The 14,094-nt window shown below is 37.1% G+C and overlaps 1 protein-coding gene across 2 annotated transcripts in view; it reads right to left on the reverse strand.

Moving 5' to 3' along the window:
* Positions 1–14,094, reverse strand: part of NUBPL (NUBP iron-sulfur cluster assembly factor, mitochondrial) — a 249,732-nt gene that overhangs the window by 145,421 nt on the left and 90,217 nt on the right. For both annotated transcript variants that reach the window (XM_082648015.1, XM_082648014.1), the window contains 2 exons: positions 348–387; positions 171–261 (listed from right to left, as the gene is read on the reverse strand). In XM_082648015.1, coding sequence (XP_082504141.1) covers positions 171–261; positions 348–387 — 131 coding nt within the window. The remainder of the gene's footprint in view (positions 1–170; positions 262–347; positions 388–14,094) is intronic.

Here is a 14,094-nt window from a genome sequence, read left to right on the forward strand (position 1 = left end):
ACAGTGAAAGTTGGTCTTGGCGCCACACACCTCATTATAAATTCAGTATATTGACTGGGTTCTTTTGCAAAACATCTCAAACCTGACTGCAAATTTTAATGACTCTCCAATCAGAAAATGTTAACCACAGTGTGCCGATAATAAAATGATGCTTAATGCAATTTTCTTACCTGCCTCAACAGTTTCTCAATGGCTGACATTACCATAAGGCCTCTCCAAACAATGGGTGCAGTCTCTTCAATCAGGAAGCCCATGGACATACTGCAATGGGAAACCAAAAATACAACTAATTTATATAAGTTAATATTATTCTGAAAAGTAACATAAAGTAAAAAAGATATGCTTACCAAGCAATACCATAATTCAAAAGAGGCCGCATTAAGTTACCTGAAATAAGAAAAAAAACATCTTTTAGAAGAGTAAGTCATTATACATAAACATATTGCATTTTCTTATCAAAGAGTGTCAAATTAAAAATATAAATAAGCTACTCATATTGCTAGTCTTTCACTTCCAACTAATTCACCTCAATTTGCAACAGTTTAAACATTATACCAAAGCATACAACTAATACACCCAATGGGTGCAACATCTAAAAATAGATGGGATATAGTTTTATTAAGAAACACTTCATCTACTATTTTCAAATGTTCTAAAAAATAACCTCAATAAGTAATTTTGTCCACCAGGTTTATTCATATATATCGATAAATAAATTATATACATATGCTTATCTAGTATGTGTATACATGTATATTTGCAAACACACACACACACAGTTATTTCTTTTCTTTACTTGAAATTTTTGAAAAGTATAAGAATCCAAAAAAAGTAACAAACTCTATTTTGTATTTCAACATAATAAAAGCCAAATGTGAAAAACCCACAGCAAGCATCATACTCAATAGTAAAAGACTGAAAGTTTTTCCTCTAGGATCAGGAACAAGATAAGGATGCCCACTTTTGCCACTTTTATTCAACATAATACTGAAAGTTATAGCCAGAGCAATGAGGCAAGAAAAAGAAATAAACAGCATCCAAATTGGAAAGGAAGAAGTAAAATTTTCTCTTTTCACAGATGTTATGATCTTATATATAAAACCCTGAAGGTTCCACAAAAAACTATTAGAGCTAATAAATAAATCTGGTAAAGCAGAGGATACAAAGTCAAAATACAAAAATCAGTTCATTTCTATATACTAACAATGAACAATCTGAAAAGGAAATTATGAAAATCCCATTTATAACAGCATCAAAAAGAATAAATACTTTGGAATTTACTTAATCAAGGAGGTAAAAGACTTGCAAAATGCAAACTACAAAACATTGCTGAAAGAAATTAAAGAAGACATAAACAAACAAAAACGTATGCCATGTTCATTAACTGGAAGACTTAATATTAAGATGTCAATACTACCCAAAGCCACCTACAGATTCAGTGCAATCCCTATCAAAATCCCTATCAAGGTAATATTTCTTGCAGAAATAAAAAATCCATCCTAAAATTCATATGGTATCTCAAAGGATCCCAAATCTGCAAATCAATCTTGAAAGAGAAGAACACAGCTTGAGGACTCATACTTCCTTATTTCAAAGCTTACTACAAAGCTACAGCAATCAAAACAATGTGGTACTGGCATAAAGGCAGACATATAGACCAATGAAGCAGAATAGAGAGACCAGAAATAAACCCTCACATACACAGTCAAACGATTTTTTCACAGAGAGGCCAAGATCATTCACTGGGGGAAAAGCTGGGAAAACTGTATATACACATGCAAAAGAATGAAGTTGGACCCTTACTTAACACCACAGACAAAAAATTAACTCAAAATGGATCAAAGGCCTAAATGTAACAGCTAAAACTATAAAGCTCTTAGAAGAAAACAGGGCAAGAGCTTCATGTCATTGGATTTGGCAAGGATTTCTTGCATACACACCAAAGACATAGGCAACAAAAGCAACAATAGACAAATTGGAGTTCATGAAAGGTTTTAAACATTGTGCATCAGGAGGTAATATCAACAGAGTGAAAAGGCAACCCAAAGAATGGAAGAAAATATTTGTAAATCATATATCTTATAGAGATTAATACCCAGAATAGAATATAGAGAGAACTCTTAAAACTCAACAACAAAATTCAAAACTGGGCAAAGGAAGTGAATAGACATTTCTCCAAGGAAGATATACAAATGGCCAATAAGCACAAGAAAAAATGTTCAACATCAATGATCATTAAGGAAATGTGAATCAAAATTACAATGAGAGGCCACCTCACACTATTAGGATGGCTGCCATAAAAAAAAAAAAAACACAGGAAATAACAACAGTTGGCAAGAATAGAGACAAATGGCAACCCTTGTGCACTGTTCATGGGAATGTAAAATGGAAATGTTATGGAAAATAATATGAGTTCCTCAAAAAATTAAAAATAGAATTACCATACAATCCAGCAATTCCACTTCTTGGTGGAATTGAAAGCAGGGATGAAAAAAGGATTGAAGGGTATCAGTGTCTTGAAGAGATATTCGTACACTCATGTTCACAGCAGCATTACTCACTATACCTAAAATGTGGAAACAACCCAAGGGTCCTTTAATGAATGAATGGATAAGCTAAACGTGGTATAGATATGCAATGGAATATCATTCAGCCTTAAAAAGGAAGAAAATTCTGACATATGCTACAACATGGATGAACTACGAGAACACTGCTAAGTAAAATAAGTCAGACACAAAAAGAGAAATACTGTATGGTCCCCTTATATGAGATACTGAAAGTAGTCGAAATGATAGAGACAGAAAGTAGAATGGTGGTTGCCAGAGGGAGGAGAAAGTAGCAATGGAGAGCTATTGTTTAATGGATAGGGTGTTTTGGTTTTACAAGATGAAAAGAAGTATGGAGGTAGATACGTTTTATCATATGTTCTTTAGGTTCTTTCTCCTCTTTAAAGAGACTGAAATTTAAAATTATGATAAAGCATACAGGCATGGTTTATATACGAAATCCATTACTGAACTCTATTCACTGGATTCCCTACACACACAAAAAGCTATGGCCCTTCATTAAAAGATTGGTGAATAAGTATGCATTTTTATGTTCCAAGCTAAAATAAAATGTTTAAGTATATACTTTTTAATGGTTTCCCTCTTTAACTTCTGACTAAACTAACAAGCTCAATCTCCCTCACAGATAATTTGATAGCAATATTCTTTTCCATGTAACTAACTTTGTCAATTCTTTCCAAAGCATCCAAGTTAAATTTACAGAGAAATAACTTTCCTCCATTGGGCTCTGCACAATTTTCTACTTTCCATTTTCTCCAATAACAAATGCATACCAATTAAAAAGTCAAGTAGTACTATAAAAATTATTACCAAATGTCAATAATCCCCCAGCACTGTCACATTTCTTACTCCCCAGAGCCAACAACTATTAGTTGATTTCTTTAACTTCTTATGATGAATTAATCTCAGGCTTACAGAAAGTTGCAAGTATAGCCAGAGTCCTCATATACCCTTCATCTAGCTTTCCCTAATGTTAATATTTTATATAACCATAGTACAATTATCACAACCAGGAAATTAATGTTGATACAATTAGCTAATCTGCCAAACCAAAAGTTTGACAATTTTTAGTTATCTCATGACATATTAAAGTATTTAGCTCTTTTTCACAAACACAGGCATACGTTTCATGCACCCATCTTCCCAATGCAATTATATCACCATTTTTATTAGACATCATGTAAATGTTACTAATAGGTGAGCAATATAGCACACAATACTATTTTTCCTTTCTCTCCCTGAATTGATAAGATCTTTGCGCAGCATGTATGTGTTTCCTTCATTTTCTATGTATTTATTAGCAAATTCTTCCTATTTTCCAGTTGTGCAAATATCAAATACATTAATCAAATGCACTAGGCATTTGAGTTCATCATCTTGAACAAGGCTCTGCTGTTCTGTCCCTTTATAATGTCTTTTGAATAACAGAAGTTTTTACTTTTTATGTAATCAAATTAATCAGTTTTTTCCTTTATGGTCTATCCTTATTGGGTCTTGTTTAAGAAAGCCTTTACTAATACAGTCATTGAGATCATATCTTATATTGTCTTCTAAACCTTCATAGTTTTGCATTTTACATCTAAGTCCTTAAACCATCTGAAATTAATTTGTGTGTGTAGTGTGAGGATCCACTACTTTATTTGCACGTGGATAATAAACTGTCCTACCATCAATAGTCTGCAATGCTAGCCTTGTCATAAATCAGGTTTCCATATATATATATATATATATATATATAAGTCTGTTTCTGGACTATCTATTCGATTCTACTAGTTTATCTGTCTATCCTTGAGCCAATACCAAACAGGAGGCATATACTGCAGTTTTATAATAAGTACCCGTATCTGGCAGCACAAGTCTCCTGTGTTTTCTCTCTCTTCAAGAGTGTCTTACCTATTCACAGGCCCTTTGCTCACCTTTATAATTTGTATATTCAACTTGGTCATCAATTTCGACAAGTGGACTTCTGACTGGATTTGCAAGACTATTAGAAGGAACTGAGATTTTTATAAAATTTAGTTTTCCTATCCATGAACATCATTTGTTTTCCAATTATTGACATTTTGAAAATCTTTCAATAAAATTTTAGAATTCTTTTCCTCTTGAAAATTGTACATTTTCTTTGTTAGGTTTTTTCCCAGGTACCCTGTATTTCTGAAGCTATTTGTATCTTTTTTTATGATCTATATGAAGTTTATTATAAAATTATCATAAACGTCAATCTATATTAAAATCTATAGTTGATATAAAATGTGATATCATCCAGTATACATTCACCAAGGATTTGGCGAAAAAATTATCAATGTTGATAAATAATAATAATAGCAACAATCAAGTCTGTCCTGATAGATTCTAAATTCTTCTTCAACTTTTTATTTTTTATTTATTTATTTTTTTGCGGTACGTGGGCCTCTTACTGCTGTGGCCTCTCCCGTTGCGGAGCACAGGCTCCAGACGCGCAGGCTCAGTGGCCATGGCTCACGGGCCCAGGCGCTCCGCGGCATGTGGGATCCTCCCGGACCGGGGCACGAACCCGTGTCCCCTGCATCGGCAGGCGGACTCTCAACCACTGCGCCACCAGGAAAGCCCTTCTTCCATTTTTAAAACCCAAGGATATTCTTCAAAGTTTACACCATATTACTCTTGCCCCATATTGGTATACACCAAAATTCCAATTCATGAGAGTATTCATTCACACACTCATTAGACAAAAATTTACTTTATAACCCCTAGTTGCTAGAGACTGGGATAGACCCTGGTAAAACATCAGTGAACATCAGAGATATGGTCTAATGGAGCTTAAACTCCAGCAGACAGGAGAGAGAGTGGTCTTAAAAAGGCTTATTCTGTCTGCATAGCCTATGTATGAAAATTTTTTAACACCTTTATTGGAGTACAATTGCTTTACATTGTTGTGTTAGTCTCTGCTGTATAACAAAGGGAATCACCTATACATATACATATATCCCCATATCCAATCCCTCGTGCATCTCCCTCCCACACTCCCTATCCTACCTCTCTAGGTGGTCAGAAAGCCCTGAGCTGATCTCCCTGTGCTATGCAGATCCTTCCCACTAGCTATCTACTTTACATTTGATAGTATATGTATATCAATGATACTCTGTCACTTTGTCCTAGCTTACCATTCCCCAATCCCATGTCCTCAAGTCCATACTCTACATCTGCGTCTTTATTACTGTCCTGCCCCTGGGTTCATCAGAACCATGTTTTTTTTTTTTTTTTTAGATTCCATATATATGTGTTAGCATACGGTATTTGTTGTTCTGACTTGCTTCACTCTGTACAACAAACTCTAGGTCCATCCACCTAACTATAAATAACAATTTCGTTTCCTTTTATGGCTGAGTAATATTCCATTGTGCATATGTGCCACATCTTCTTTATCCATTCGTCAATGGACACTTAGGTTGCCTCCATGTCCTGGCTATTGTAAATTGTGCTGCAATGAACATCGTGGTACATGACTCTTTTTGAATTCTGGTCTTCTCAGGGTATATGCCCAGTACTGGGATTGCTGGGTCATTGGGTAGTTCTATTTTTAGTTTTTTAAGGCACCTCCATACTGTTCTCAATAATGGCTATATCAACTTACATTCCACCAACAGTGCAAGAGGGTTCCCTTTTCTCCACACCCTCTCCAGCATTTATTGTTTGTATATTTTTGATAATTGCCATTCTGACTGGTGTGAGATAATACCTCATTGTTGTTTTGGTTTGCATTTCTCTAATGATTAGTGATGTTGAGCATCCTTTCATGTGTTTGTTGGTAATGTGTATATCTTCTTTGGAGAAATGTCTATTTAGGTCTTCTGCCCATTATTTGATTGGGTTGTTTGTTTTTTTCATATTCAGATGCACGACCTGCTTGAATATTTTGGAGATTAATCCTCTGTCAGTTGCTTAGTTTGCAAATATTTTCTCCCATTCTGACGGCTGTCTTTTTATCTTGTTTGTGGTCTCCTTTGCTGTGCAAAAGCTTTAAAGTTTCATTAGGTCCCATTTGTTTATTTCTGATTTTATTTCCATTTCTCTAGGAGATGGGTCAAAAAGGATCTTGCTGTGATGTATGTCATAGAGTGTTCTGCCAATGCTTTCCTCTAGGACTTGTATAGTATATGGCCTTACATTTAGGCCTTTAATCCATTTTGAGTTTATTTTTGTGTATGGTGTTACGGAGTGTTCTAATTTCATTCTTTTACATGTAGCTGTCCAGTTTTCCTGGGACCACTTATAGACAAGGCTGTCTTTACTCCATTGTATATTCTTGCCTCCTTTATCAAAGATAAGGTAACCATAGATGTGTGGGTTTATCTCTGGGCTTTCTATCCTCTTCCATTGATCTATATTTCTGTTTCAGGGCCAGTACCATACGGTCTTGATTACTGTAACTTTATAGTATAGTCTGAAGTCCAGGAGCCTGATTCCTCCAGCTCTGTTTTTCGTTCTCAAGATTGCTTTGGCTATTCGGAGTCTTTTGTGTTTCCATACAAATTGTGATATTTTTTGTTCTAGTTCTGTGAAAAATGGCATTGGTAGTTTGATAGGGACTGCACTGAATCTGTAGATTGCTTTGGGTAGAAGAGTCATTTATACAATATTGACTCTGCCAAACTAAGAACATGGTATATCTCCCCATCTATTAGTATCATCTTTAATTTCTTTCATCAGTGTCTTACAATTTTCTCCATACATCTCTTTTGTCTCCTTAGGTAGGTTTAGTCCTAGGTATTTTATTCTTTTTGTTGCAATGGTAAATGGGAGTGTTTCTTTAATTTCTCTTTCAGATTTTTCATCATTAGTGTATAGGAAGGCAAGAGATTTCTGTGCATTAATTTTGTATCATGCTATTTTACCAAATTCATTGATTACCTCTAATAGTTTTCTGGTGGCATCTTTAGGATTCTCTATGTATACTATCACGTCACCTGAAGACAGTGACAGCTTTACTTCTTCTTTTCCGATTTGGATTCCTTTTATTTCTTTTTCATCTCTGATTGCTGTGGCTAAAACTTCCAAAACTAGGTTGAATAATAGTGGTGAGAGTGGGCAACCTTGTCTTGTTCCTGATCTTAGTGGAAATTATTTCACTTTTTCACCACTAACAATGATGTTGGCTGTGGGTTTGTCATATATGGCCTTTATTATGTTGAGGTAAGTTCCCTCTATGCCTACTTTCTGCAGGGTTTTTGTCATAAATGGGTGTTGAATTTTCTCACAAGCTTTTTCTGCATCTATTGAGATGATCATATGGTTTTTATCCTTCAATTTGTTAATATGGTATATCACATTGATTGATTTCCATATATTGAAGAATTCTTGCACTCCTGGGATAAACCCCACTTGATCATGGTGTATGATTCTTTTAATGTGTTGTTGGATTCTGTTTGCTACTATTTTGTTGAAGATTTTTCCATCTATGTTCATCATGATAATGGCCTGTAGTTTTCTTTCTTTGTGACATCTTTGTCTGGTTTTGGAATCAGGGTGGTGGTGGCCTCATAGGATGACTTTAGGAGTGTTCCTCCATCTGCTATATTTTGGAGGAGTTTGAGAAGGATTGGTGTTAGCTCTTCTCTAAATGTTTGATAGAATTCGCCTGTGAAGCCATCTGATCCTGGGCTTTTGTTTGTTGAAGATTTTTAATCAGAGTTTCAGTTTCAGAGCTTGTGATTGGTCTGTTCATAATTTGTATTTCTTCCTAGTTCAGTCTTGGAATGTTGTGCTTTTCTAAGAATTTGTCCATTTTATCCAGGTTGACCACTTTATTGGCATATACTCTCCTGTAGTAATCTCTCATGATCCTTTGTATTTCTGAAATGTTACTTGTTACTTCTCCTTTTTCATTTCTAATCCTGTTAATTTAAGTCTTCTCCCTTTTTTTCTTGATGAGTCTGGCTAACGGTTTATCAATTTTGTTTATCTTCTCAAAGAAGCAGCTTTTAGGGGGATTTGAGAAGATGGTGGAAGAGTAAGATGAGGAGATCACCTTCCTCCCCACAAATACATCAGAAATACATCTACACGTGGAACTGCTCCTATACAACACCCACTGAACACTGGCAGAAGACCTAAAACATCCCAAAAGGCAAGAAACTCCCCACATAGCTGGGTAGGGCAAAAGAAAAAAGAAAATACAGAGACAAAAGAATAGTGACGGGATCTGCACCAGTGGAAGGGAGCTGTGAAGGAGGAAAGGTTTCCACACACTAGGAAGCCCCTTCGCGGGCAGAGACTGAGGGAGGCGGAGGGGGGAGCTTCGGGGCCACAGAGGAGAGCGCAGCAACAGGGGTGCGGAGGGCAAAGTGGAGAGATCCCCGCACAGAGGAGCGGTGCTGGGCAGCACTCACCAGCCCAAGAGGCTTGTCTGCTCACCTGCCGGGACAGGTGGGCGCTGGGAGCTGAGGCTCGGGCTTCAGTCAAATCGCAGGGAGAGGACTGAGATTGGCAGCGTGAACACAGCCTGAAGGGGCTAGTGCACCACGGCTAGCCAGGAGGGAGTCCAGGAAAAAGTCAGGACCTGCCGAAGAGGCAAGAGACTTTTTCTTCCCTTTTTGTTTCCTGGTGCGTAAGGAGAGGTGATTAAGAGTACTGCTTAAAGAAGTTCCAGAGACTGGCGCGAGCCACAGTTATCAGCGCGGATCCCAGAGATGGGCAGGAGCCGCTAAAGCTGCGGCTGCAGCCACCAAGAAGCCTGTGTGCGAGCACAGGTCACTATCCACACCTCCCCTCCTGGGAGCCTATGCATCCCACCTCTGCCAGGGTCCTGTGATCCAGGGACAACTTCCCCGGTAGAACGCACAGCGTGCCTCAGGCTGGTACAACATCACGCCAGCATCTGCCACTGCAGGCTCGCCCCGCATCTGCACCCCTCCCTCCCCCCACCTGAGTGAGCCAGAGCCCCAGAATCAGCTGTTCCTTGAACTCCGTCCTGTCTACGTGAAGAACAGACGCCCTCAGGTGACCTACACGCAGAGGTGGGTCCAAATCCAAAGCTGAACCCCAGGAGCTGTGTGAAAATAGAAGAGAAAGGGAAATTTCTCCCAGCAGCCTCAGAAGCAGTAGATTAAAGCTACACCATCAACTTGATGTACCTGCATGTGTGGAATACCTGAATAGAAAACGTATCATCCCACACTGAGGAGGTGGACTTTGGGGTCAAGATATATTATTTTTCCCCCTTTTCCTCTTTTTGTGAGTGTGTATGTGTATGCTTCTGTGTGAGGTTTTGTCTATATAGCTTTGATTTCACCATTTGTCCTACGGTTCTGTTTGTCCATTTTTTTTCTTTTTTTTTTTCTTTTACTTTTGAAACATTTTTTTCTTCATAAGTATTTTTTATTTTAATAACTTTATTTTATTTTATCTTACTTTATTTTATTTTATGCTCTTTCTATTTTTTCTCCCTTTTATTCTGAGCCGGTGGATGAAAGGCTCTTGGTGCTCCAGCCAGGCATCAGGGCCGTGCCACTGAGGTGAGAGAGCGAAGTTCAGGACACTGGTCCACAAGAGACCTCTGAGCTCCACATAATATAAAACGGCAAAAATCTCCCAGAGATCACCATCTCAACACCAAGACCCACCTACACTCAATGACCAGCAAGCTACAGTGCTGGACACCCTACGCCAAACAACTAGCAAGACAGAGCACAGACAAATCGATTAGCAGAGAGGCTGCCTAAAATCATAATAAGGCCACAGACACCCCAAAACACACCACCAGACATGGACCTGCCCACCAGAAAGATCAAGCCTCATCCACCAGAACACAGGCACTAGTACCCTCCACCAGGAAGCCTACACAACCCACTGAACCAACCTTAACCACTGGGGAGAGACACCAAAAACAACAGGAACTAAAAACCTGCGGTCTGCGAAAAGGAGACCTCAACACACTATGATAAACAAAATCAGAATACAGAAAAACACACAGCAGATGGAGCAAGGTAAACACCCACCAGACCTAACAAATGAAGAGGAAATAGGCAGTCTACCTGAAAAAGAATTCAGAATAATGATAGTAAAGATGATACAAAATCTTAGATATAAAATAGAGAAAATGCAAGAAACATCTAACAAGGACCTAGAAGAACTAAAGAGGAAACAAGTAATGATGAACAGCACAATAAATGAAATTAAAAATACTCTAGAAGGGATCAATAGTAGAATAACTGAGGAAGAAGAACGGATAAGTGACCTGGAAGATAAAATTGTGGAAATAACTACTGCAGAGCAGAATAAAGAAAAAAGAATGAAGAGAACTGAGGACAGTCTCAGATACCTCTGGGACAACATTAAACACACCAACAATCAAATTATAGGGGTCCCAGAAGAAGGAGAGAAAAAGAAAGGGACTGAGAAAATATTTGAACAGATAATAGTTGAAAACTTCCCTAATATGGGAAAGGAAATAGTTAATCAACTCCTGGAAGCACAAACAGTCCCATACAGCATAAATCCCAGGAGAAACATGCCAAGACATATTAATCAAACTATCAAAAATTAAACATAAAGAAAACATATTAAAAGCAGCAAGAGAAAAACAACAAATAACACACAGGGAATCCCCATAACAGCTGATCTTTCAGCAGAAACTCTGCAAGCCAGAAGGGAGTGGCAGGACATATTTAAAGTAATGAAGGAGAAAAACTTACAACAAAGATTACTCTACCCAGCAAGGATCTCATTCAGATTCAACAGAGAAATTAAAACCTTTACAGACAAGCAAAAGCTGAGAGAGTTCAGCACCACCAAACCAGCTTTACAACAAATGCTAAAGGAACTTCTCTAGGCAAGAAACACAAGAGAAGGAAAAGACCTACAATAACAAACCCAAAACAATTAAGAAAATGGGAATAGGAACATACATATCAATAATTACCTTAAACGTAAATGGATTAAAGGCTCCCACCAAAAGACACAGACTGGCTGAATGGATACAAAAACAAGACCCACATATATGCTGTCTACAAGAGACCCACTGCAGACCTAGGGACACATACAGACTGAAAGTGACGGGATGGAAAAACATATTCCATGCAAATGGAAATCAAAAAAAAGCTGGAGTAGCAATTCTCATATCAGACAAAATAGACTTTAAAATAAAGACTATTAGAAGAGACAAAGAAGGACACTACATAATGATCAAGGGATTGATCCAAGAAGAAGATATAACAATTGTAAATATTTATGCACCCAACATAGGAGCACCTCAATACATAAGGCAAATACTAACAGCCATAAACCGGGATATCGACAGTAACACATTCATAGTAGGGGACTTTAACCCCCCACTTTCACCAATGGACAGATCATCCAAAATGAAAATAAATAAGGAAACACAAGCTTTAAATAATACATTAAACAAGATGGACTTAATTGATATTTATAGGACATTCCACCCAAAAACAACAGAATACACATATTTCTCAAATGCTCATGGAACATTCTCCAGGATAGATCATATCTTGGGTCACAAAGCAAGGCTTGGTAAATTAAAAAAAACTGAAATCGAATCAAGTATCTTTTCCTATCACAATGCTATGAGACTAGATATCAATTACAGGAAAATATCTGTAAAAAATACAAACACATGGAGGCTAAACAATACACTACTTAATAACCAAATGATCACTGAAGAAATCACAGGGGAAATCAAAAAATACCTAGACACAAATGACAATGGAAACACAACGACCCAAAACCTATGGGATGCAGCAAAAGCAGTTCTAAGAGGGAACTTTATAGCAATACAATCCTACCTTAAGAAACAGGACACATCTCAAATAAACAACCTAACCTTGCACCTAAACCAAGTAGAGAAAGAAGAACAAAAAAAAACCCCAAAGTTAGCAGATGGAAAGAAATCATAAAGATCAGATCAGAAATAAATGAAAAAGAAGTGAAGGAAATGACAGCATGAATAAAATTGAAAGCTGGTTCTTTTAGAAGATAAATAAAATTAATAAACCATTAGCCAGACTTGTCAAGAAAAAAAGGGAGAAGACTCAAATCAATAGAATTAGAAAGGAAAAAGGAGAAGTAACAACTGACACTGCAGAAATACGAAGGATCACGAGAGATTACTACAAGCAACTCTATGACAATAAAATGGACAACCTGGAAGAAATGGACAAATTCGTAGAAATGCACAACCTGCCAAGACTGAACCAGGAAGAAACAGAAAATACGAACACACCAATAACAAGCACTGAAATTGAAACTGTAATTAAAAATCTTCCAACAAACAAAAGCCCAGGACCAGATGGCTTCACAGGCCAATTCTATCAAACATTTAGAGAAGAGCTAACATCTATCCTTCTCAAACTCTTCCAAAATACAGCAGAGGGAGGAACACTGCCCAACTCATTCTACAAGGCAACCATCACCCTGATAGCAAAACCAAAGATGTCACAAAGAAAGAAAACTACAGGCCAATAACACTGATGAACATAAATGCAAAAATCCTCAACAAAATACTAGCAAACAGAATCCAACAGCACATTAAAATGATCATACACCATGATCAAGTGGGGTTTATTCAAGGAATGCAAGGATTCTTCAATATATGCAAATCAGTCAACGTGATACACCATATTAACAAATTGAAGGAGAAAAACCATATGATTATCTCAATAGATGCAGAGAAAGGTTTCAACAAAATTCAACACTCATGTATGATAAAAACCCTCTAGACGGTAGGCATAGAGGTAGCTTAGCTCAACCTAATAATAAAGGCTGTAAATGACAAACCCACAGCCAACATCGTCCTCAATGGTGAAAAACTGAAACCATTTCCACTAAGATCAGGAACAAGACAAGGTTGCCCATTCTCACCACTATTATTCAACATAGTTTTGGAAGTTTTAGCCACAGCAATCAGAGAAGAAAAATAAATAAAAGGAATCCAAATTGGAAAAGAAGAAGTAAAGCTGTCACTGTTTGCAGATGACATGATACTATACATAGAGAATCCTAAAGATGCTACCTTAAACCTACTAGAGCTAATCAATGAATTTGGTAAAGTAGCAGGATACAAAATTAATGCACAGAAATCTGTTGCCTTCCTATACACTAATGATGAAAAATCTGAAAGTGAAATCAAGAAAATACTCCCATTTACCACTGTAACAAAAAGAATTAAATATCTAGGAATAAACCTACCTAAGGAGACAAAAGACCTGTATGCAGAAAATTATAAGACACTGATGAAAGAAATTAATGATACAAATAGATGCAGAGATATACCATGTTCTTGGATTGGAAGAATCAACATTGTGAAAAGGACTCTACTTCCCAAAGCAATCTACAGATTCAATGCAATCCCTATCAAACTACCACTGGCATTTTTCACAAAACTAGAACAAAAATTTCACAATTTGTATGGAAACACAAAGACCCTGGATAGCCAAAGCAATCTTGAGAACGAAAAATGGAGCTGGAGGAATCAGGCTCCCTGACTTCAGATTATACTACAAAATTACAGTAATCAAGACAGCATGGTACTGGC

The sequence above is a fragment of the Grampus griseus genome (genome assembly GCF_964374135.1).
Source record: "Grampus griseus genome assembly, chromosome: 2".
Lineage (NCBI taxonomy): Eukaryota > Metazoa > Chordata > Mammalia > Artiodactyla > Delphinidae > Grampus > Grampus griseus.